Source organism: Palaemon carinicauda, chromosome 3, assembly GCF_036898095.1.
Source record: "Palaemon carinicauda isolate YSFRI2023 chromosome 3, ASM3689809v2, whole genome shotgun sequence".
Classification (NCBI taxonomy): Eukaryota; Metazoa; Arthropoda; class Malacostraca; order Decapoda; family Palaemonidae; genus Palaemon; species Palaemon carinicauda.
In genome coordinates, this window is record NC_090727.1 from 129392896 (window position 1) to 129416736 (window position 23841).

The window sequence follows — 23841 nt, forward strand, 5'->3', positions numbered from 1 at the left end:
GGTATCCTTATTCCTAGCTTATTTCTCAAATACAGCACAGTATAGTAACTACGTATATACATCTGTATTGATGATTTACTGTAGTATAATGTATTAACTGAATCAAGTATTTGTTGTTAAAATGGGATTGATAAAGAAAATATGAAATAGGTAAGATCAGTAAATGTTTCTTTGACAGATTTAGCTACAAGATGGACTCGTTCATTTGTGGAACTTGCAACAGGACTTTTCATGTCCTTGATGATTTTGCCGAGCACAAAGAAATGCACAGAAAGTATCCTGGTAATTATTTGATCAGATTGTTTCTTCTTTGTAACACTGAGGTGCTTTATTTAAAATTATTGTAGTATTTTGTGAAAATCTTTTGAAGAAAAATGGCAATGTATATTGGTTTTGGGAATAGAACAGACATACAGAACAGTACTCTGCTGGATAGGGAGGTTAAACGTCATATACTGTACAGTATACATTGTAAAGTTGCCTTTAAAAGCATCTTGACAACCTATGTTTGATTATATTTTTTTCCTCAGAACCACAGTTTGCATCACTTAATTCTGGTGCAGCTCAAGAGAAAGACATCACAACAGAAGATTTCACACCAGTAGCAACTGTAGTCTTGACTTCAGAAACTCCGTTGACATCGTTGCCGTGTCCGGATGAGGAGAGTTCTTCAAAAAATTTTCTCCCCACGCAGTCAAGTGGTATCCAGTCCATATCGGTGATGAGTCCAAGTAAAAGATCCAACTCCTTGACATACACAACAGCAAAGTGCCAAGCAAGAGTCATAAACGGGCAGGACGTACCGAAACAAAATGGTTTCAGGGGAAAGACCAATGGGCAAGAGTTTTATGCGTCGTCTCCAGCTCCTCCAAAATCCTTATCTGGAGATTTAGACTGTAATTTCAGTAAGGAGGATCCCTTGCTCCCTCTGAAAATGGGCAACAAACCTGCACCTTTGGCACACACACTACCTATCATCCCAAGACCTCAAGAATCTCATAAGGGACACTCTTATGAGATGCTGGGGGAGTGCTCGTCTTTGTCCCTGGAATCTGGGAGCCAAGAAACTCAAGATCAGTCTCTTATCTCCTCATCTTCTGAATGCAAGCTAAGTTCTCATGAAGCAGGGGATAATTGTATTAACTTCTATGAAAATAATAATCATGGAGCTCCTTTAGGTCAGCTCATATTGGAAGATAACTTAATGGATGTTTTGCACATTGAAATCTCTAAAGACGGGAAGATCATCGAGTCTGCGTTGTTATCGGATAGTTGTAGTGCTCAGCCTGTTCACGAGACTTTTTCAGTTGGCATGCCTATAGATACAAAAGTGCAGGGAATAGAGGCAGAACAAAAAAGCAGAGGTTTTAAAGATTATGATACAACCGATCAATGTGTGGAGAAGAGTCCAAAAAGTACTCCTCCTCTACTAGAAGCTGGGCACATGATGAATTCAGAAAGCAGTAATATGGAATTAGGAAGCAATTTTACCGTGGGAGAAAGTAGCGTCGACGAATCTAAAAATGTGATAAATGTTCTCAGCAGCGGGGATTCCGTAGTTAACCATCAGTTGGAGAGTACCAAAGTAACGAAGGAGGATATTACTGTCAAATGTAAAGCAGGAGAATGCACCAAAGAACTATCCTTACAGGATTTCAAAGGAGAGGAAGCAGTCATACCATCCCGCGCAGATGGTGAAACGACTATAGAGAACAGTGAAGGAATCGACCTTTTGAACTTGAATGGTGGTGAAGTGACTGATATGACTTATGCCTCTGCTCCTGGTCTGTACACGTTAATACTTAATGCTGACAATTCCTTCGCTTTGATTGCTGGTGGTAAGATTATTTGCTTTTTCCAATAAGGGTTTTTATGTTTGTCCATTATTTTATTTTGATAACTATTACAAAAGTGGTTCTCATTCCGTAAATATTGTTTTTCAATATTAAACTTACCCGATAATCATGTAGCTGTCAACTCTGTTGCCCGACAGAATTCTACGGAAGGGATACGCCAGCGATCGCTATACAAGAGGGGGGTGTACTCACAAGCGCCACCTGTGGCCAGGTACTGCAGTACTTCTTGTTGACACCACTTCAATTTTTCCTCTGTCGTGCTTCCGGCAAGACGTTCATGGATACGCTTATAATTTTGGAGTCTTGTTCACGGTTTTTGGTGAAGTATTGCTCTAAGATTTCAGCTTTCGCTATTCAGGAAGTTCTATTATTAGCTTAGCTAGCTTTTGGAATTAATTTGATTAATTATGGTGACGAAGAGAGTATGAACTCTCTTTCACCTTTTTCTGGCCGACCCTTCCCTTAGACGGAAGTGTTGGTGTCTAAGAGAGTATAGACTCTCTTTCTTAATTTTGCTTAACAAAAGTTATAGATTTATTTTATATCTCTCCGCCTTTTATAGGCCTCTTCGATTAACTTCCTTTTATTATAAAATTATTAAAATTAATTTTTATATTTGTTTATATTCGACCTTTCCTAATAGTAGGCGGTCTTTTCTTGTACCGAAGTTAATTAACATTGAGCCCGTCATTTCGGTTTTACCTGTTAACATATTATGCTATTTTAATGTTTTTGAAAGAATTTCTTTGATAGTCTCGTACTGTTTCAAAGTTGAACTAACGTTTTGTTTTGTCTCTGCAGTTGTTGACGTTCAGAACGTTCAACTTGCGCTCTATCGTTACGATAGAGAGAGAATTTTCACGGTGTCACGTTGTAGTAAGAGTAAACCGTTTATAACGTTTTGTTCATTCTTTCTTAGCTTAATGGTTTTAATTCTAATAAAGGAACTTTTTATTTGGGAAATCTTTCAGTTTTTTTCCTTTAACAATAATATGCTTTAACGAGTATATATGATTGGGCTCTTCTCTCAGGTTCTAAGTCTAGAGAGAGAGAGAGAGAGAGATAGAGACGGAGGGAGAGAGAGCTGGATAAACGTTTCGTTCAAGCGAGTAACGTTGTTATCGTTTTTGCCTTTCTCCCTAGTCTCTTTAGGGGAAGAAGGTAAACGTTTCTAGAGTTTATTCTTGTTCTCAAGCTTTATGCGGTGAGAGATTTTAAACGTAGTTTATTTGATCTAGTGTTTAGTCTCTTTCCAGCCACTGAATTATTTATCTTTCATTAGATTTTTCTGTTACATTGTAATTCTGTTTTCGCAATTACTAACTTTTAAAGAAGGATAGAATTGCGTGTTTCAGGTACAAACCACTTAAAGTTTCGAGTTCAGTGAAATAAGTGCAAACAGAAATTCAAAAGTGATAAGTGATTAGCGCAAAGTGTGTCAGTGTTGTGCGTGAGGGTACTTCTTGCGTGCCAGTCGTCCTCCCAGTCCGGGACCTCTTGCAAGCTCCCAAGCCCAGGGGAGAAGCAATGTCGAAGGGCAAAAGGGTTCGGCAGGCCTTGATCGGCGCACAGAAGTATCCTCGGTGGTTGCGGGCGTGTCTTACAGAGACCGTCACTCCCACCCGCAGACGATTGAGCCCTTATTTTACTCGTCTGCAGAAGAAATTTCGGGGAGATAACGCTGGACTCAGGTCTCAAGACCTCTTAAACGTAAAGTCCAGACCTCTAGAGTTCAACAACCCGGATGCAGTCATTGGGTTAGCTCTGACTCTCCGCAGTCATCAGGTGACTGCACACCTCCTAAGAGAGGTAAGGTGATGCCGCAACAGACCTCATCTTCTGTTAAGGCTTTGCCTCAGCAGACCTTAGCGTCTGCCGACCCCAAGATGACTTTGCTGCAGTCCATGCAGTCACAGCTTGCGGTCTTAATGCGTGAGTGTCAGGCTGAGAAGGTTACACCTCCTCCTGCGATCGCTCCGCCTCACCGCAGTCCAGTCTGCCAGGCGTACGATGTTGAGGTTCCTCAGGATACCTTACCGCGTACTGAGTTGCCAGTTACCAGCGGTGTGCAGCAACCTCCGCCTTCCTTAAGGCAACCTCAGCAATGGGAGCAGGAATCTTATGCCTTACTTCCTCCGCTTCCGCTTGCGGTTCCACCAGCGAGGCAACAATCTCTTGAGGTACGACAACCTCTTCCATCAATGAGACAGCCACCTCAGCACTCGCTGCAGCTTAGGCTAGCACCTCAGGAACCTCAACTCGCGAGACAAGAATTGCGTTCTGCGCAGCCGCTACCTCAACTCTCGCAGCTCACACCTCAGGAACCTTAACTCGTTCCTCAGGAACCTGCTACTGCGCATCCGCAACCCTTACAGCAAGCGCAACTCTTGAGGCAGCAACCTCATGCTATGAGTCAGCCACCTCAACGCATGCATCTGCCACTTTCTCCTCAACTTGAGCCTCTTCCCATTCAACTTGGAAATAACAAATGACAATAATAACACCTCATTACTTTCATAACTTGCATTTGTAATCATATACATGTATGCCTACACAAACATTATGATAATGGAGGTTATTTGTATTACTTATATAAAAATATATATGTATTCCTTGCAATATATTTTTAACAATATCGCAAAATATGGCAAAAATATCTTCAAAACAAAAATGAATCATGAGTTATGAATGTAAGGTAAATATTATGTTGATATTAAAACCCCATGCAAGCATGCATGAAGTAATGCAGTGTTGCCAACAGGGCGAGTTTCCCTTTCCTGAGGTGAAATAGATTATAGTACATTTAGTGTAGCTTAATTCTACGATTATCATGCCGGCTATCAAATCCATCAACAAACAGTCTAAATCAATTCCCTCGGCACGTGCACTTTCAATGGACGGTAATGCGATATTACTCACTCTAGCACTGGTCATGGAATTTCTGAGAAATGTTACACGCCATGCAACACGCTCTGCTTACCTTACAGCATGCTCTACATACAGCATGCTCTGCATACAGCATGCTCTGCATACAGCATGCTCTGCATACAACATGCTCTGCATACAGCATGCTCTGCATTCAGCATGCTCTGCATACAACATGCTCTACATACAGCATGCTCTGCATACAGCATGCTCTGCATACAACATGCTCTGCATACAGCATGCTCTGCATTCAGCATGCTCTGCATACAACATGCTCTGCATACAGCATGCTCTGCATTCAGCATGCTCTGCATACAACATGCTCTACATACAGCATGCTCTGCATACAGCATGCTCTGCATACAACATGCTCTGCATACCTTACCGCATGCTTCTCAGTCACACATCTTTGGTTGTTGCCAACTCACTAGACTGTCAAGCAGTTTCATAACGTTGCCTTCTAGTCTGCTGCTTTTGCACCATTGAAACCCTCACTGAGAGAACTTAGCTTTTCTCGGATATGGTCCCTGTAGATGAGAAAGTGCTTTTCTCCCTCCTTCTGATATTCCCTTGAGGACTCTGTCATTTGGAGAGGAGCCTTTAGCTGCGTAGCCTCCTATGGACTTTTATTTAAGCATAACATGCTTCCAGGGAAGGTAATGGTTCCACTTCAGTCACTAACCCCGTCTGTTACCACACCTGCTCCCATAGACCTTGAGCTGTGTTGCAAGACATGCAGTCCAAGCTTAGTCCTTGTTAAAGGATTTTTTGTTTACGGAGTCAGTGTGTCACTGGGAAGACGTTCAACAACCAGCAGAAGTGACTTGTTGTGACGCAGTGCGGCAACCTCAACAACCCGATAAGGAGTTGTCTGTACGACCCAGACAGTCTAGACAGCTTCGGGTTGTCACTGTACTTCCTCGCTTCCCCATGGTTGACAGTTCACAGACTGTGCAGCAGTACCATGATCTTGTGTCCGGCTCCGTCAGACGACTGGCTTTTAAGAGCTCCCACAAGTCGTCTCTGTCTGGAGATTCTCAGATGGACTATGGATCTGACCAAGGAACTGGGCCTCCTGGTCAATTTTGAGGAGTCTCAGCTCATCCCATCCCAGACCATTGTCTCCCTGGGTATGGATCTTCAGAGTCGAGCTTTTCGGGCTTTTCCGTCGGCCCCAAGGATCTTCCAAGCCCTAGAATGCATCCAGAGCATGCTGAGAAGGAACCGATGCTCAGTCAGGTAGTGGATGAGTCTAACAGGGACACTTTCATCGCTGGCCCTGTTCATCGTGTTAGGGAGACTCCACCTCCCCCCCTTCAGTATCATCTAGCTGCTCACTGGATAAAGGACATGACGCTAGAGACGGTCTCAGTTCCTGTTTCCGAAGAGAGGAGGTCTTCTCTCGCGTGGTGTAAGAACAGCTTTCTTCTCAAGGAAGTCTACCTTTGGCTGTTCAGAAACCCGACCGCCGTCTCCTCTCGGACACATCAGACACGGGCTGGGGTGCGACTTTGGACGGACAGGAATGCTCGGGAACATGGAATCAGGAGCAAAGGACACTTCACATCAATTGCAAGGAGTTGTTGGCGGTTCTTCTGGCCTTGATAAACTTCAAGTCCCTCCAGCTTAACAAAGTGGTGGAGGTGGACTCTGACAACACCACAGCCCTGGCTTACATCTTCAAGCAGGGAGGGACTCTTTCGTGAAGTTGTTCTAGATCGCAAGGGACCTCCTCATCTGGTCTAAAGATCGAAAGCTCACGCTGGTAACGAGGTTCATTCAGGGCGGTATGAATGTCATGGCAGATCACCTCAGCCGGAAGGGTCAGGTCATCCCCACAGAGTGGACCCTTCACAAGAATGTTTGCAGCAGACTTTGGGCCCTGTGGGGTCAGCCAACCATAGATCTGTTCGCTACCTCGATAACCTAGAGACTCCTGTTGTATTGTTCTCCGATTCCAGACCCAGCAGCAGTTCACGTGGATGCTTTTCTGCTGGATTGGTTCCATCTCGACCTGTATGCATTCCCGCCGTTCAAGATTGTCAACAGGGTACTTCAGAAGTTCTCCTCTCGCAAAGGGACACGGCTGACGTTGGTTGGCTCCGCTCTGGCCCGCGAGAGAATGGTTCTTAGAGGTACTGCAATGGCTGGTCGACATTCCCAGGACTCTTCCTCTAGGAGTGAACCTTCTACGTCTACCTCACGTAAAGAAGGTACACCCAAACCTCCACGCTCTTCGTCTGACTGCCTTCAGACTTTCGAAAGACTCTCAAGAGCTAGGGGCTTTTCGAAGGAGGCAGTCAGAGCGATTGCCAAAGCAAGGAGAACATCCACTCTCAGAATCTATCAGTCTCAAGGGGAAGTCTTCCGTAGCTGGTACAAGACCAATGCAGTTTCCTCAACCAGTACCACTGTAACCCAGATTGCTGACTTCCTGTTATATCTAAGGAAAGTAAGATCCCTTTCAGCTCCTACGATCAAGGGTTACAGAAGTATGTTGGCAGCGGTTTTCCGCCACAGAGGCTTGGATCTTTCCACCAACAAAGATCTACAGGACCTCCCTAGGTCTTTTGAGACCTCAAAGGAACGTCGGTTGTCCACTCCAGGCTGGAATCTAGACGTGGTCCTAAGGTTCCTTATGTCATCAAGATTTGAACCTCTCCAATCAGCCTCTTTTTAGGACCTCACATTAAAAACTCTTTTCCTCGTGTGCTTGACAACAGCTAAAAGAGTAAGTGAGATCCACGCCTTCAGCAGGATCATTGTTTTCACATCTGAAACGGCTACATGTTCCTTGCAGCTCGGTTTTTACTAAACGAGCTTCCTTCACGTCCTTGGCCTAAGTCGTTCGAGATCCCAAGCCTGTCCAACTTGGTGGGGAATGAACTGGAGAGAGTACTTTGCCCAGTTAGAGCTCTTAGGTACTATCTAAAAAGGTCTTAACCTTTACGAGGACAATCAGAAGCCTTATGGTATGCTATCAAGAAACCTTCTTTTCCAAGTTCTAAGAACTCAGTTTCTTACTATTCAGGCTTCTGATTAGGGAAGCACATTCTCATCTGAAGGAAGAAGACCTTGCTTTGCTGAAGGTAAGGACACATGAAGTGGGAGCTGTGGCTACTTCAGTGGCCTTCAAACAGAGCCATTCTCTGCAGAGTGTTATGGATGCAACCTATTGGAGAAGCAAGTCAGTGTTCGCATCATTCTATCTCAAAGATGTCCAGTCTCTTTACGAGTACTGCTACACCCTGGGACCATTCGTAGCAACGAATGCAGTAGTAGGCGAGGGCTCAGCCACTACATTCCTATAATCCCATAACCTTTTAACCTTTCTCTTGAATACTTTTTATGGGTTGTACGGTCGGCTAAGAAGCCTTCCACATCCTTGTTGATTTGGCGGGTGGTCAATTCTTTCTTGAGAAGCGCCGAGGTTAAAGGTTGTGATGAGGTCCTTTAGTATGGGTTGCAGCCCTTGATACTTCAGCACCTTAGAGTTGTTCAGCCTCCTAAGAGGAACGCTGCGCTCAGTAAGGAAGACGAACTTATTTAAGGCAGAGTAATGGCTCAAGTCGACTTCCTTACCAGGTACTTGTAATTTCATTGTTATTTTGAATAACTGATAATATGAAATACGGGATACTTAGCTTCTTGATATACATGTACACTGGTTTTCACCCACCTCCCTGGGTGTGAATCAGCTACATGATTATCGGGTAAGTTTAATATTGAAAAATGTTATTTTCATTAGTAAAATAAATTTTTGAATATACTTACCCGATAATCATGATTTAATTGACCCACCCTTCCTCCCCATAGAACCAGTGGACCGAGGAAAAATTGAAGTGGTGTCAACAAGAAGTACTGCAGTACCTGGCCACAGGTGGCGCTTGTGAGTACACCCCCCTCTTGTATAGCGATCGCTGGCGTATCCCTTCCGTAGAATTCTGTCGGGCAACAGAGTTGACAGCTACATGATTATCGGGTAAGTATATTCAAAAATTTATTTTACTAATGAAAATAACATATTTATCAGTATTCTTTACATCTTGTAGCAAAGGAAAAGCTTTCATATTATTAACCCTTTTACCCCCAGGCTATTTGGAACTTTCCAACCCTTAACCCCCAGGGGTTATTTTTTTTTCAAGCACATTTTGCAGTACGTATATATTTTTTAAATTGCTCTAACAGCCTTAATTTTTGTCATAGAGAGGTCAGGTTGGTCTCATTCTCTTGGAAAATGCCTGAAGTTTCTCAAAAAATTATCAAAAACATGCAAAAAAAATTGTAAATAGCAGTTTTTTGCAAGGACGTATCGGTACATCCATGGGTGTAAAGGGATGTGTTTTGTGAAACGTACCAGTACGTCCTTTGGGGGTACAGTAAAAGGGTTAAAAGGAGTATGAATTATGTTAAGGAATATCTGCTAAGATTAAATGTGGCAGCGTAATGCACACAAAACTCTATAAGTATAGCGGTTAAAACCTCTTGTGTGAATAGCTACAGAGGAAAAGCAAGATAAAAAATAGTTTTTTTCCCTCGTTTTTTTCTGAAATTACCATTTTTGTCATGCAGTACCATTTATATTTCTTATCATGACACCACATATAACGTGATATATTTTTAGGAAAATTACTGCTAGAGATCGATTTACAATTGCTTTGCTCTCGAAATCTGACAAATAAATTGCCATCGGAAATAAAAAACACCCATATGGTATATCAACTGATATTCCTATTCATAATTTTCATAATGTTTTGTGTGCTTAATCTTCAATTTTCAACATTACAGGGTCTCGTGGATCGGCGAATGGACAGAACAGTCGCATCTATGTTTGCCACCATTGCAAAAAGTTTGCCTCTTCCCAACTAGAAATATTAAACCACATATTGCACACCCATCCTGAGGATCTTGTTGATGTAAACCGTTGCATTGTAGAGTTTAGTTCACTGTCAAACTCTGAGAGCGATGCCAATGCGGCAGACGCCAGTCAAGTGTTGCTATCGAATGGCAGTGCAACTGTTGGCAAGTTAAGTTCAGAAGAACTGAATGATAAATGCATCTTGGAAATGGGGGAAAGCTGCCCAGACCAAGAAGATCTTTTAAGAAAATGTGAGCCCAAAAGAATGACCAAAAAGAAGGTCGGTCGGCCTCGTAAGGAGGATCAGTCGAATGTGGATAAGGAGCATAATATGCACAGAGGTGGTGTCAGGAGTTTTACAAAGGATGGGGATAATATCGTGTGCATGAACTGCCAGAGATCCTTCCCAAAGCATAGGCAGTTTGACAAACACAAATGCCACATCTGGAAGGAAAATCTCCAGATATCAGAGAGGAATGGAAAGTTGTCATTACCGGATGCTGAAGGTGGGACAGAAGAATACTTCCCCTTTGATGAAAATGGAGAGCATTTTAGTTCCTCATTCTCGGAATATGACTTGGGAGAGGAGTGGAAAGCCAGTAAGCAATACAAACCAAAAGTGAAGCTGAAGAGCAGGGACGTTGAAAGCAGAAAACGAGGAAGGCCTCCCAAGGTGGACGTCCTGGATGTAAAGCTAATGTAAGTATGGAACGTGAGAAGAATCTGTTTGAATCTTTATTTGTAATAGATGGACTGCTATTAGATTAGTATACTGTTGATGCTTGTGGGCCCTCCTTAGAATATCTTGCCTTGCATTTTCTGCTCTCAAGATTTGAAAATGTATTGGATGGATGATTTGAGATATTTCTATAAATTTCTATGCAATGCAAGTGTTTTTAGTTTTTTTCTATTAGGCTATGTATTTTGGTTGATTAAATATTGCATGTTTTTAGTCTAGCTCAATTGAAAATAATCTTGTGGCATGTTTTTAGATGAGAAAAGTATCTCTGAACAAAGAAAGCTACGATGCTTGTATGCAATTTAAAGAACTATGTAATTTAAAGCCTATTTTCACCTTTCTGCAATATAAAACCTTAAAACTGGATGAAGAGAAAATTATGGACTCGGTCATGAGTTATGCAAAGATGAATGCTGTGATTAACAAAGTGACTTTATATACTTTGAAAACAAGAGAAAAGCATGAGAGGAGTAAAGGGAGTGAATTTACTAGCTCCATTAATTCTAACTGATTATGGAGTGTGTGCAAGTTATGCTGTTTTAACATAACTCTCGCGCCACACTTCAGCATTCTCAGACTTTGGTACTTGAAGAGCCTTTGAACCTGGTTATATTCTTCCGATCATTTATTTTGCCTACTGTAGATCACACTTCATAACTTACAGCTCAGTACGTGGGTTATAGATTGTGAAGTAAAGGACCAGATTCAAGAATAAATCATTAAAAGAAAATTATTTGAGTCTTAAGTATTTTCAATTTATGCAATGATTAGATAAGATAATGTACAGTAATAAGATAATGTACAGTAATTAGTAATAAGGATAATCTTTATAGCTAATCCATAATAAAGTTAAGAATTCTAAATCAGTACAGTACTCAGAGTACTACAGGTATTCATCAGTAATGCTATATGGAAAATTACAAAATATTCTGTCGCTGTTGAGCTTTGTTTACGTAATCTAAAATCAGCCAATTTGGTTTCAGGTCTTTTCCAATGAGTGAAGATAACGGCAGAGAGATTGATAAAGGCATCATTAATCCTACCTCCAGCAACAGCACGGAATACAAAGAATCGGACGCACATCAGTCTTCAGGTGTTTACATGTCTCCCCGGTCATGTGGGATATCTGGCGGAGCAAATCCTCCCATCCTGAACTCTATTCCAACTCTACCCATTTTCTCCAATGCTCAGCAGCAGGAGCGACTTCACAAATGGATTGCTCAGATTGATCTGAGTTTTGTCGACAGTATCATCGACAAGCTGTGTCCAGACGACGGACATGTCGGGGCTCAGAATGGGGAGATGTTCATGTGTACAAAGTGTAAAGTTCTTTTCCGAAGTCTCATGGCCTGTCGTCGACACTGCGCCAAACACATGGCCAAAAAGGCCTTCACGTGCCCCGATTGTGACTTTGCGACAACCAATGTGGGTGCTTTGTATTCGCATTATCGTAATCACACCCAGAACTTGTATGCCTGCAATAAATGCGACTTCAGGGCCCGCATTAAAGCCCATTTCCGGGATCACTTAGAAACACACAATCCTAATAGGTATATTTGTCGGTTGTGTCAGAGGCCATACAGCACTTTTAATTCTCTTAGAAGTCACATTTACTGTTACCATTCCAATGAAGAAGGCACAAAATACCTCTGGTGCTTAAGAAAGAAGAATCAGGACTGCAATTCCAAGAATGTGTTTTTCCAGTGCCCCATATGTAGCAAACTGTTTGGTGAAAGGTCTTCTGCCAATCGGCATCTTGCCAGCCATGCTCCGATTGTCCCAGAAATCTTTGTCAGGTGTGAAGTCTGTGAAGCTGAGACACCCAATCCTGGTACACTAAAGAAACATATGCTGAAGCATAAAGTTGTCTACATATGTTGCATTTGCCACAAACCACAGGCTACTGCAAGCTGCCTCCGAAATCACCAGAAAATCCAGTGTCCCGCCCTTCAACCACAGTCATTCAGACGCTCGCTTCTCCTGTCTTTCACCTCTTCTGAAACTTTGCCAAGCCTTCTCTCCAATAAGAGAATCGGACCATTGCTTCAGGAGAAGGCCAGTCAGTATTTTGAAGACAAAAGCTCAACAGATTGCAAAGTGAGTAGCTCTCTACTCCTGCAGATGCAAGAGGCTGGCTATAAACAAATCTACCAACTTCTCAGAGACCATAAAGATGAGAAACTCGGAGACACAGATTCAGAACACATTGTGGGCGACGTTACGAAGATTGTCATTGACACAAGATATGGTGAAGAGAACGAACAGGTTAGTGTGTTAACAAAAATATTGAAGTAATTGTTCACTGAAACCCCATGAGACATATTTTTTCTTTGTTAATACAAACCATTATTATGTATTTAGGATATAAAACACAGGAAAGGGATGTGGTGGCCGGTGTGGTAACGTTCGTGACTAGTTAACGCCAGGTTGGGGTTCGAGTCCCGCGTAAAACTCGTTAGTTTCTTTGATCGCTGTAACCTCACCATCCTTGTGAGCCAATGATGGGGGGTTTGGGGGAGCCTAGAGATCAATCTGCTGAGTTATCAGAAGCCATTGCCTGGCCCTCTTTAGTCCTAGCTTGGGTGGAGAGGGGGCTTGGGGGCTGATCATATGTATATATGGTCAGTCTCTAGGGCATTGTCCTGCTTGTTAGGGCAATGTTACTATCCCTTGCCTCTGCCATCCATGAGTGGCCTCTGTCAGATACTTATGAATGTAGAAAATCTGCAAATATTGTATATTTTGTCCCTCTTAATAACACAAGAAAAATATTTGAACAACAATAGAGCTTAAAAAAGAAATGTATTCATTGCAAAATATGAGTGGTGTGGTATCTATAGTCCATTTCTTTTAGCGAAAGCAGTTTCCTGATCGCTGATTGGTTAGAATTATCTTGTCCAACCAATCAGCGATCCGGAAACTTTTCCGAGCTAAAAGGGCACCGCTGCGAGTCGGTGCAAATATGCATCGCTAAAAGAAATGGACTATAGGTGATAGTGTTTCTGAGGCTACTATTTCTAAAAACTAAAAGTTCAATTTGTATATATTTAAAGTCATGCCTGAAATGAGTGCATATGGTAATAAGTGTTTTGTGTAGTTAGGCTATTTCCACTTCACGTTCTAACTGCTCGCCATTAGGCTATCAACTCCTTTCAATGCAAGCAAAGGGAAGTTATTTCACAGAATACTATATACAGTAATCGAATATTTCTTTCTATACAGTATTTAAATTTTATTAAAAAGCAGTGTTTGATTATATAAAACTGTATCCTCAAACATTGTAATTGCTATTATATACTGTAGATTAGAATCTTGTAAATACCCTAAATTATTACCCTTTAAGAATCGTGGCCTTCCGGCGAATAATCACATTAATGATTGTTAAAGGTCAATTGTACTGCTCTTAGTATGGAATCTTTCGTATAAAGTAGTATTGGAAACATACTTAATTTAAAGAATAAAGTAAGATGAGCAACTGTTTTATCCGATGAATAGTGACCTTGTTTAATGGCCACTAATTTTATAAGTTTTAAAGGAGAAAAAAGGTTTCTTAGTTGAAAATTATTAGATACAGTACTAATGAACATGCTGCTGCTGCCTCCGATGCCTTAGATGACCACGGAGGTAGCAGCAGTAGGGGATTCAGCATTATGAAGCTTCATCTGTGGTGGATAATGTGGGAGGGTGGGCTGTGACACCCTAGCAGTACCAGCTGAACTCGGTTGAGTCCCTTGTCAGGCTGGGAGGAACGTAGAGAGTAGAGGTCCCCCTTTTTGTTTTTGTTTCTTTGTTGATGTCGGCTACCCCCCAAAATTGGGGGAAGTGCCTTGGTATATGGATGGATGGACTAATGAACATAAACCAAGGTACTATTTTAAAGGAGAATTACTGCTCTTGTTTAGATGAAGACAGAAATTTGAGGTACTGTAATGAAATTCTTTCCTCTACCTTAAATTTATTATCAATACTACTAGCTAAGCTACAACCCGAGTTGGAAAAGCAGAATGCTCTAAGCCCAAGGGCTCCAACAGGGAAAAATATCCCATTTAGGAAAGGAAATAAGATTATATGAGAAGTAATGAATGAAGAATGTATAATATCCTAAGATATATAACATTAAAACAGATCTGTCATATATAAACTATGAAGAGAGACTTACTCTATTCCTTATTATTATTATTATTATTATTATTACCGTACTTGCTAAGCTACAACCCTAGTGGGAGAAGCAGGATGCTATAAGCCCAGGGGCTCCAGCAGGGAAAATAGCCCAGTGAGGACAGGAAACAAGGAAAAATAAATTTTTTAAGAAGAGTAACAACATTAAAATAAATATCTCCTATATAAACTATAAAAACTTTAACAAAACAAGAAGTAGAGAAACAAGACAGAACAGCATGCCCGAGTGTACCCTCAAGCAAGAGAACTCTGACCCAAGACAGTGGAAGACCATGGTACAAAGGCCTTGGCACTACCCAAGACTAGAGAACAATGGTTTGACTTTGTAGTGTCCCTTTCCTAGTTATTAGACTGTTTGTATATTTAACAATTTAAACTCCATAAACTACGTTTGATCTTTTTATATGTAAATTTCAGCTTGTGTGACTTCAGCAATACTTCCAATTTATAATTGTTATTTATTAATCATATTACTCCTCAGATTGTCTCATGGCAACAACAGCCACCCAAAGTGGGGAACGTTGAGCACCACCATCATGAAGAGGAGTTTGATCAAACACATTACCAAGAAATTGAATTGGAGTCCAAGACTACTATGTGTGGGGAAGAAGCTGGTGCAACTCAGAAAGATGATACAGCGGGTGTGTCTCCAATGATCCTACTGAATGAAGATCTAATGTCGGGCGAGAGCGATCAACGTGTTGTGGTCATCAGTAACACCGGTGAAGAACAAACTGTAGTAGTAGAGGATGGGCCAATGGTAAGAAACCATTTTAGCTGTTCTGTAAAATATACGAGAATTTCTTAAAGCGACTGACTTTCCCATTTTATATCTGGGTGTTAAATATTTACTGTATAGGGCACAGCAGTGAGGATTTTTTTGCTACCTTTTTTTTTTTTTTTTGTATCCTCGCAGTTTTGTTCTTTTTAGTAAGGTTAGTGTTTGTACTGTTCCTCCCCTATGCGAAGTGTGCTGGCAGGTTTCCTTTACTGAAAATGCACTAATGGAAGAATCAGGGGAAACCAAGAAGTGATACCTTGGACTCCTCTGGAAATTTTTGGCTTTTTCCTGGTTGTTGTTTACAGTGCTGCTTCAACTCTTTTACCCTACCTATCTGGTCTAGTGGTAGCTTATGCATGGAGGAGATTACCCAGTGCATATGGTCAATTTGTTGCAGCCATGGTGAGTTGCCAGTGTTCATGTTCTCGTGGCCTATCCTCCTTTTATGCCTCTAATACTGGCTCATTTTCTGGGTTTGGTAAGTCTCTGAAGTACTTGGGAGTACTGCTCAATTAGATCATCAATCAGTTCAACTTTGACATCCTAGAGCAGTGGTTCCCAACCTTTTTTCTGTCATTTCCCCCCTGTACCCAGTTCAACCATCCAGATTTCCCCCTTCATGCCCCGTCCAGCCCTCATACCCACTCTCCTGCCTCAGAAATGGGCATGACACTCCAATTCTCCCCTTGAATATCATGTCTTTGAGAACTGATAGGATCATATCACAATTAATGGCTAACAACAAATTGCCGCACGTACTATGAGGACATTTTCCGCTTGTTTTGGTTAGTAGGTAGTGTAATTATTTCCCCCCTGGAAGCTTCAAATTTCCCCCAGGTTAGGAATAGTTTTAAGTAAGTTGGAGGTTTAGACCAGAAACCATGGAAGCCAAGTCAGGTAGGCCCTTTTGGGAGGTCTTTTGCTTCATTGGGGAGTACAATGACTTCTGAGAAGCAGAATTTACATTTTTGTATAAACTCCATCTTTCATTGACCGTATGTACCCTTGGAGTTCATGTCTTTAGCAAAACGGTCATTTCATTTTCCATGGAAGACAATCGTCCAAGGTATCTTTGAGGAAGGGAACAGTCTTTTCTAAATAAAGAGGTTTCCTGTATGCCTGAAGACAGCAAGGCTACTCCCTGACAGGTTAACTTGTCGAGTTTTGAACTGATGCACAATATTCTGGAAAATATTTCCTTTAGTGTAGAGTAAAAAACTACTGTTAAATTGAATTACTTTTCGCCTTATTCTTTCCATCTTGTCTTCATCTTTCACATAAAAGGAAATTCTGTGTCAGACCCATGACTTTGACAATGGAACTATAGTCAATTTCTTTTAGCGATGCAGATTTGCACCGACTCATAGCGGTGCCCTTTTAACTCGGGAAAGTTTCCTGATCGCTAATTGGTTGGACGAGATAATTCTAACCAATCAGCGATCAGGAAACATTTCCGAGCTAAAAGGGCACCGCTGCGAGTCGGTGCAAATCTGCATCAATAAAAGAAATGGACTATAGTTTTGGTTGAAGTACAGTAGTCCCACATCTTTTGCTTGTTTAACATTCTCTTGCTCAGTTATTTGCTAGGAGTGACGTGAATTTCTTCAAGGGAGTATTTTTAGCCTCATTGCCATATCATTCGGTGGGTTTCCCACAAATTCAAGTCCCTGTGCCTAGCTCCCAGTTATAATGTACAGCATTGCTACTTTTTACAGCTTTTTTGGTTATAATAGTTTACAGTATAAAGATACACAATGGATCTTTCCCAAGTTATATAAGGAAATAGGGAGTCTAAGGGACAGTACATATTGGTCCATTTTAGAATTGTGTCTTTTATGTGGCCCCCGAGTGTTAAAAGATGTTAATAATAATATTCAGCCATGTAATGTTCATCAATGATATTTTAGATACATGTTCTTTATTTATTTCACTAATTAGTAATTTGTATTACTGTAGTTCATGATTTTAGCCAATTTGAATAAGCATCAGTCTTTAAAACACAATTTTTAAAATGTAGCTTTCAATGTCAGATAGAATTTTTTAATATTTGTAAGTTCTACATCTTAAATTGGTTCTAAGAGACCTGACGAAGTCAATTTGTGCCCTATAAAGTGACTTATACATTCCCCATACACATCACTGAGCACGAACATGTATAGAACTTGCTACTTGCTATCATTTTATAAAAAGCAGATACCTACATTAACCCTTTTACCCCTAAAGGACGTACTGGTATATTTCACAAAACTCATCCCTTTACCCCCATGGACGTACCGGTACGTCCTTGCAAAAAACTGCTATTTACATTTTTTTATTGCATATTTTTGATAATTTTTTGAGAAACTACAGACATTTTCCAAGAGAATGAGACCAACCTGACCTCTCTATGACAAAAGTTAAGGCTGTTAGAGCAATTTAAAAAAAAAAATATACTGCAAAATGTGCTTGAAAAAAAATAACCCCTGGGGGTTAAGGGTTGGAAATTTCCAAATAGCCTGGGGGTTAAAGGGTTAATAAGCTTCCATTTGAAGCACAGTACTGTATCGTACTTCATTGTTATTGTACGATATAAGGTTGAGCAAAAGAGCGTAACGGGGATTATATTTTTATACATATTTAAGGATTTAGTGCTTTTGCTATTTAGCGACACATTGGATCCAGAATATACCAGGAGTAGGCATAATATTTTATTTCTTTATTCCCTTAACTGTTTTAAGCAATTAACAGTTTTCAGTCTATGCCTAATGTGTCAACGAGCTGTTTAAGGTCACTTGGGTGGTTTGATAGGTGTGTATAAGGTTTTAGAGCGATGTAAAGTCGGAACCGACGTAAAAAGGGGTGTTACAGTATTGTGGTTTATATCTGTGAAACGTGAAAATGCTTGTCTTCATAATTTATGTAAAATTAAGCAATATATAGCATTTTAGTCGTTATGCATCAAAATTCATAAGCCCACTCAACTTTATTCTTTCTCTTATAGATGATGATGGAAGAGGAGCGTTTTGTTATCATAAATGATGATAGTTTAAGTAAACAGCCCATCAGCTTTGCCAAGTTTTTTTAAGACAATGCTTAAAGAAAATACAGAAGAATCTCCACTTTCCACTCAGTTGAACCTTTGGGGCACTTACACCAGGCAATGATAAGAAGTAGTAGTTTTCAGTGTGGAGAGGCCTTTAACCTTTAATTGTAAAGCCCTGTCTACACGATCAAGCATGCCCGACGGGCAAACAGCGATACCAGGCCACAATAGTTAGTGAAAAATGTTATTTTTATTAGTAAAATAAATTTTTGAATATACTTACCCGATAATCATGTAGCTGTCAACTCCGTTGCCCGACAGAATTCTATGGAGGGATACGCCAGCTATCACAATACTAGAAGGGGGTGTATTTACCAGCGCCACCTGTGGCCAGGTACTCAAGTACTTCTTGTTGACACCTCCTCAATTATTCCTCGGTCCACTGGTTCTCTATGGGGAGGAAGGGAGGGTCGATTAAATCATGATTATCGGGTAAGTATATTCAAAAATTTATTTTACTAATAAAAATAACATTTTTCAATATTAAACTTACCCGATAATCATGTAGCTGATTCACACCCAGGGGGGTGGGTGAAAAACCAGTGTACAAGACTAAAGGATAGCTAAGTATCCCGTATTTCATATAATCAGTTATCCACAATAACAATGAAATAATAAGTACCTGGTAAGGAAGTCGACTTGAACCGTTACTCTGCCTTTAATAAGATCGTCTTCCTTACTGAGCGCAGCGTTCCTTTTGGGAGGCTGAATCAACTCAAAGGTGCTAAAGTATACAGGGCTGCAACCCATACTAAAGGACCTCATCACAACCTTTAACCTCGGCGCTTCTCAAGAAAGAATTGACCACCCGCCAAATCAACAAGGATGTGGAAGGCTTCTTAGCCGACCGTACAACCCATAAAGAGTATTCAAGAGAAAGGTTAAAAGGTTATGGGATTATGGGAATGTAGTGGCTGAGCCCTCGCCTACTACTGCATTCGTTGCTACGAATGGTCCCAGGGTGTAGCAGTACTCGTAAAGAGACTGGACATCTTTGAGATAGAATGATGCGAACATTGACTTGCTTCTCCAATAGGTTGCATCCATAACACTCTGCAGAGAATGGTTCTGTTTGAAGGTCACTGAAGTAGCCACAGCTCCCACTTCATGTGTCCTTACCTTCAGCAAAGCAAGGTCTTCTTCCTTCAGATGAGAATGTGTTTCTCTAATCAGAAGCCTGAATAGTAAGAAACTGAGTTCTTAGAACTTGGAAAAGAAGGTTTCTTGATAGCACACTATAAGGCTTCTGATTGTCCTTGTAAAGGTTAAGACCTTTTTAGATAGTACCTAAGAGCTCTAACTGGGCAAAGTACTCTCTTCAGATCATTCCCCACCAAGTTGGACAGGCTTTGGATCTCGAACGACTTAGGCCAAGGACGTGAAGGAAGTTCGTTTAGCAAAAACCGAGCTGCAAGGAACATGTAGCCGTTTCAGATGTGAAAACAATGATCCTGCTGAAGGCGTGGATCTCACTTACTCTTTTAGCTGTTGTCAAGTACACGAGGAAAAGAGTTTTTAATGTGAGGTCCTAAAAAGAGGCTGATTAGAGAGGTTCAAATCTTGATGACATAAGGAACCTTAGGACCACGTCTAGATTCCAGCCTGGAGTGGACAACCGACGTTCCTTTGAGGTCTCAAAAGACCTAGGGAGGTCCTGTAGATCTTTGTTGGTGGAAAGATCCAAGCCTCTGTGGCGGAAAACCGCTGCCAACATACTTCTGTAACCCTTGATCGTAGGAGCTGAAAAGGATCTTACTTTCCTTAGATATAACAGGAAGTCAGCAATCTGGGTTACAGTGGTACTGGTTGAGGAAACTGCATTGGTCTTGTACCAGCTACGGAAGACTTCCCCTTGAGACTGATAGATTTTGAGAGTGGATGTTCTCCTTGCTTTGGCAATCGCTCTGGCTGCCTCCTTCGAAAAGCCCCTAGCTCTTGAGAGTCTTTCGAAAGTCTGAAGGCAGTCAGACGAAGAGCGTGGAGGATTGGGTGTACCTTCTTTACGTGAGGTAGACTTAGAAGGTTCACTCCTAGAGGAAGAGTCTTGGGAATGTCGACCAGCCATTGCAGTACCTCTAAGAACCATTCTCTCGCGGACCAGAGCGGAGCCAACCAACGTCAGCCGTGTCCCTTTGTGAGAGGAGAACTTCTGAAGTACCCTGTTGACAATCTTGAACGGCGGGAATGCATACAGGTCGAGATGGAACCAATCCAGCAGAAAAGCATCCACGTGAACTGCTGCTGGGTCTGGAATCGGAGAACAATACAACAGGAGTCTCTAGGTTATCGAGGTAGTGAACAGATCTATGGTTGGCTGACCCCACAGGGCCCAAAGTCTGTTGCAAACATTCTTGAGAAGGGTCCACTCTGTGGGGATGACCTGACCCTTCCGTCTGAGGTGATCTGCCATGACATTCATACCGCCTTGAATGAACCTCGTTACCAGTTAGCTTTCGATCTTAAGACCAGATGAGTAGGTCCCTTGCGATCTAGAACAACTTCCACGAAAGAGTCCCTCCCTGCTTGAAGATGTAAGCCAGGGCTGTGGTGTTGTCAGAGTCCACCTCCACCACTTTGTTAAGCTGGAGGGACTTGAAGTTTATCAAGGCCAGAATAACCGCCAACAACTTCTTGCAAATGATGTGAAGTGTCCTTTGCTCCTGATTCCATGTTCCCGAGCATTCTTGTCCGTCCAAAGTCGCACCCCAGCCCGTGTCTGATGCGTCCGAGAGGAGACGGCGGTCGTGTTTCTGAACAGCCAAAGGTAGACTTCCTTGAGAAGAAAGCTGTTCTTACACCACGCGAGAGAAGACCTCCTCTCTTCGGAAACAGGAACTGAGACCGTCTCTAGCGTCATGTCCTTTATCCAGTGAGCAGCTAGATGATACTGAAGGGGGGGAGGTGGAGTCTCCCTAACACGATGAACAGGGCCAGCGATGAAAGTGTCCCTGTTAGACTCATCCACTACCTGACTGAGCATCGGTTCCTTCTCAGCATGCTCTGGATGCATTCTAGGGCTTGGAAGATCCTTGGGGCCGACGGAAAAGTCCGAAAAGCTCGACTCTGACGATCCATACCCAAGGAGACAATGGTCTGGGATGGAACGAGCTGAGACTCCTCAAAATTGACCAGGAGGCCCAGTTCCTTGGTCAGATCCATAGTCCATTTGAAAATCTCCAGACAGCGACGACTTGTGGGAGCTCTTAAAAGCCAGTCGTCTGACGTAGCCGGACACAAGATCATGATACTGCTGCACAGTCTGTGAACCGTCAATCATGGGCAAGCGAGGAAGTACAGTGACAACCCGAATCTGTCTAGACTGTCTGGGTCGTACAGACAACTCCTTATCGGGTTGCTGAGGTTGCCGCACTGCGTCACAACAAGTCACTTCTGTTGGTTGTTGAACGTCTCCCCGTGACACATTGACTCCGTAAACAAAAAAATCCTCTAACAAGGACTAAGCTTGGACTGCATGTCATGCAACACAGCTCAAGGTCTATGGGAGCAGGTGTGGTAACAGACGGGATTAGCGACTGAAGTGGAACCATTACCTTCCCTGGAAGCATGTTATGCTTAAATAAAAGTCCATAAGAGGTTATGCAGCTAAAGGCTCCCTCCAAATGACAGAGTCCTCAAGGGAATATCAGAAGGAGGGAGAAAAGAACTTTCTCATCTACAGGGACCATATCCTAGAAAAGCAAAGTTCTCTCAGTGAGGGTTCACTGGTGCAAAAGCAGCAGACTAGAAGGCAACGTTATGAAACTGCTTGACAGTCTAGTGAGTTGGCAACAACCAAAGATGTGTGACTGAGAAGCATGCGGTAAGGTATGCAGAGCATGTTGTATGCAGAGTATGCTGTATGCAGAGCATGCTGTATGAAGAGCATGTTGTATGCAGAGCATGCTGAATGCAGAGCATGCTGAATGCAGAGCATGCTGAATGCAGAGCATGTTGGATGCAGAGCATGCTGAATGCAGAGCATGCTGTATGCAGAGCATGTTGTATGCAGAGCATGCTGTATGCAGAGCATGCTGTATGCAGAGCATGTAGTAAGCAGAGCCTGCTGTAAGCAGAGCCTGCTGTAAGGAAAGCAGAGCGTGTGCATGGCGTTTAACATTTCTCAGAAATTCCATGACCAGTGCTAGAGTGCTTTATGCATGCTTGCATGGGGTTATAATATCAACATAATATTATACCTTACATTCATAACTCATGATTCAGATTTTTTCCATATTTGCGATCTTGTTAAAAATATATTGCAAGGAATACAAATATATTTTTATAAGTAATACAAATAACCTCCATTATCATATGGTTTGAAAATGGAGGTAAGGTATGCTGAACAGCAGAGTCAGAACGAGTTGGAACAACAATAGTTGTGGTTTCCTCTTCAAGACTCTGTTGAGGGAACACCTGAGGCTCAGTCTGCAAAGGCTGAATAAAAGACAAGCAGAAGGAAGGCGCATGGGTGGAGGAGGCTGACTCCTAGCATGAGTGGTTGAACCCAAGGGTTGCGCTTGCTGAGCGGTTGGCGGAAGCGGAGTAGCAAGTTCCAGTTCCTGTGGTGTGAGCGGAGCGCGATGAGGAAGAGGCTGCGCAGAACAAGGTAAATGTCTCGCAAGCTGAGGCTCCTGAGGCGCAAGGCTAAGGTGTTGTGGAGCTTGCCTTGTGGAGGGTTGAGCTCGCTGCAGCGAGAGCTGAGGAGACTGACTCATGGACGGGAGAGGTTGTTGTACCTCAACCGATTGTTGCATCACTGGTGGAGCAGCAAGTGGAGGCGGAGGAAGAGAGGTATAATCCTCCTGATCCCATTGTAAAGGTTGCCTTAAGGAAGGCGGAGGCTGAACACCACTGGGAACAGCAAACTCAGCACGTGGCTCAACATCGTACGCCTGGCAGGTGGTACTGCGATCAGGCGGAGCGAGCATAGGCGGAGGGAGTGTAGGCGGAGGCGCAACACTCTCAGCCCGACACTCACGCAACAAGTCCGAAAGCTGTGCTTGCATGGACTGTAGTAGAGTCCACAACATCGTACGCCTGGCAGGTGGTACTGCGATCAGGCGGAGCGAGCGTAGGGAGTGTAGGCGGAGGCGGAGGCGCAACACTCTCAGCCCGACACTCACGCATCAAGTCCGAAAGCTGTGCTTGCATGGACTGTAGTAGAGTCCACTTGGGGTCGGCAGAAACTACAGTAGGCTGAGGTAAAGCCTTAACAGTCGAGCTCTGTTGTGGCAGAACCTTACTCCTCTTAGGCGGAGTGCATAACAACTAATGACTGAGGAGAGTCAGAGCTAACCCAAGGACTGCATCCGGGTTGTTGAACTCTAACTTCGTACGTCTGGCATAGGTCTGGACTTAACGTTTAAGAGGTCTTGAGACCTGAGACCAGCGTTTTCTCCCCTAAATTTCTTCTGCAGACGA

At 42.4% G+C, this 23841-nt stretch overlaps 1 protein-coding gene across 1 annotated transcript; it reads left to right on the forward strand.

Annotated features, from left to right (window-relative positions):
• Nucleotides 1-191: 191 nt before the first annotated feature.
• Nucleotides 192-18507, forward strand: LOC137634120 (uncharacterized). The gene is made up of 6 exons (XM_068366346.1): nt 192-282; nt 531-1838; nt 9570-10338; nt 11362-12643; nt 15039-15317; nt 18319-18507. Exons 1-6 carry the CDS (start codon nt 192-194, stop codon nt 18400-18402), a joined length of 3813 nt encoding a protein of 1270 aa, XP_068222447.1. The 3' UTR covers nt 18403-18507.
• The last annotated feature ends 5334 nt before the right edge of the window (nt 18508-23841 follow it).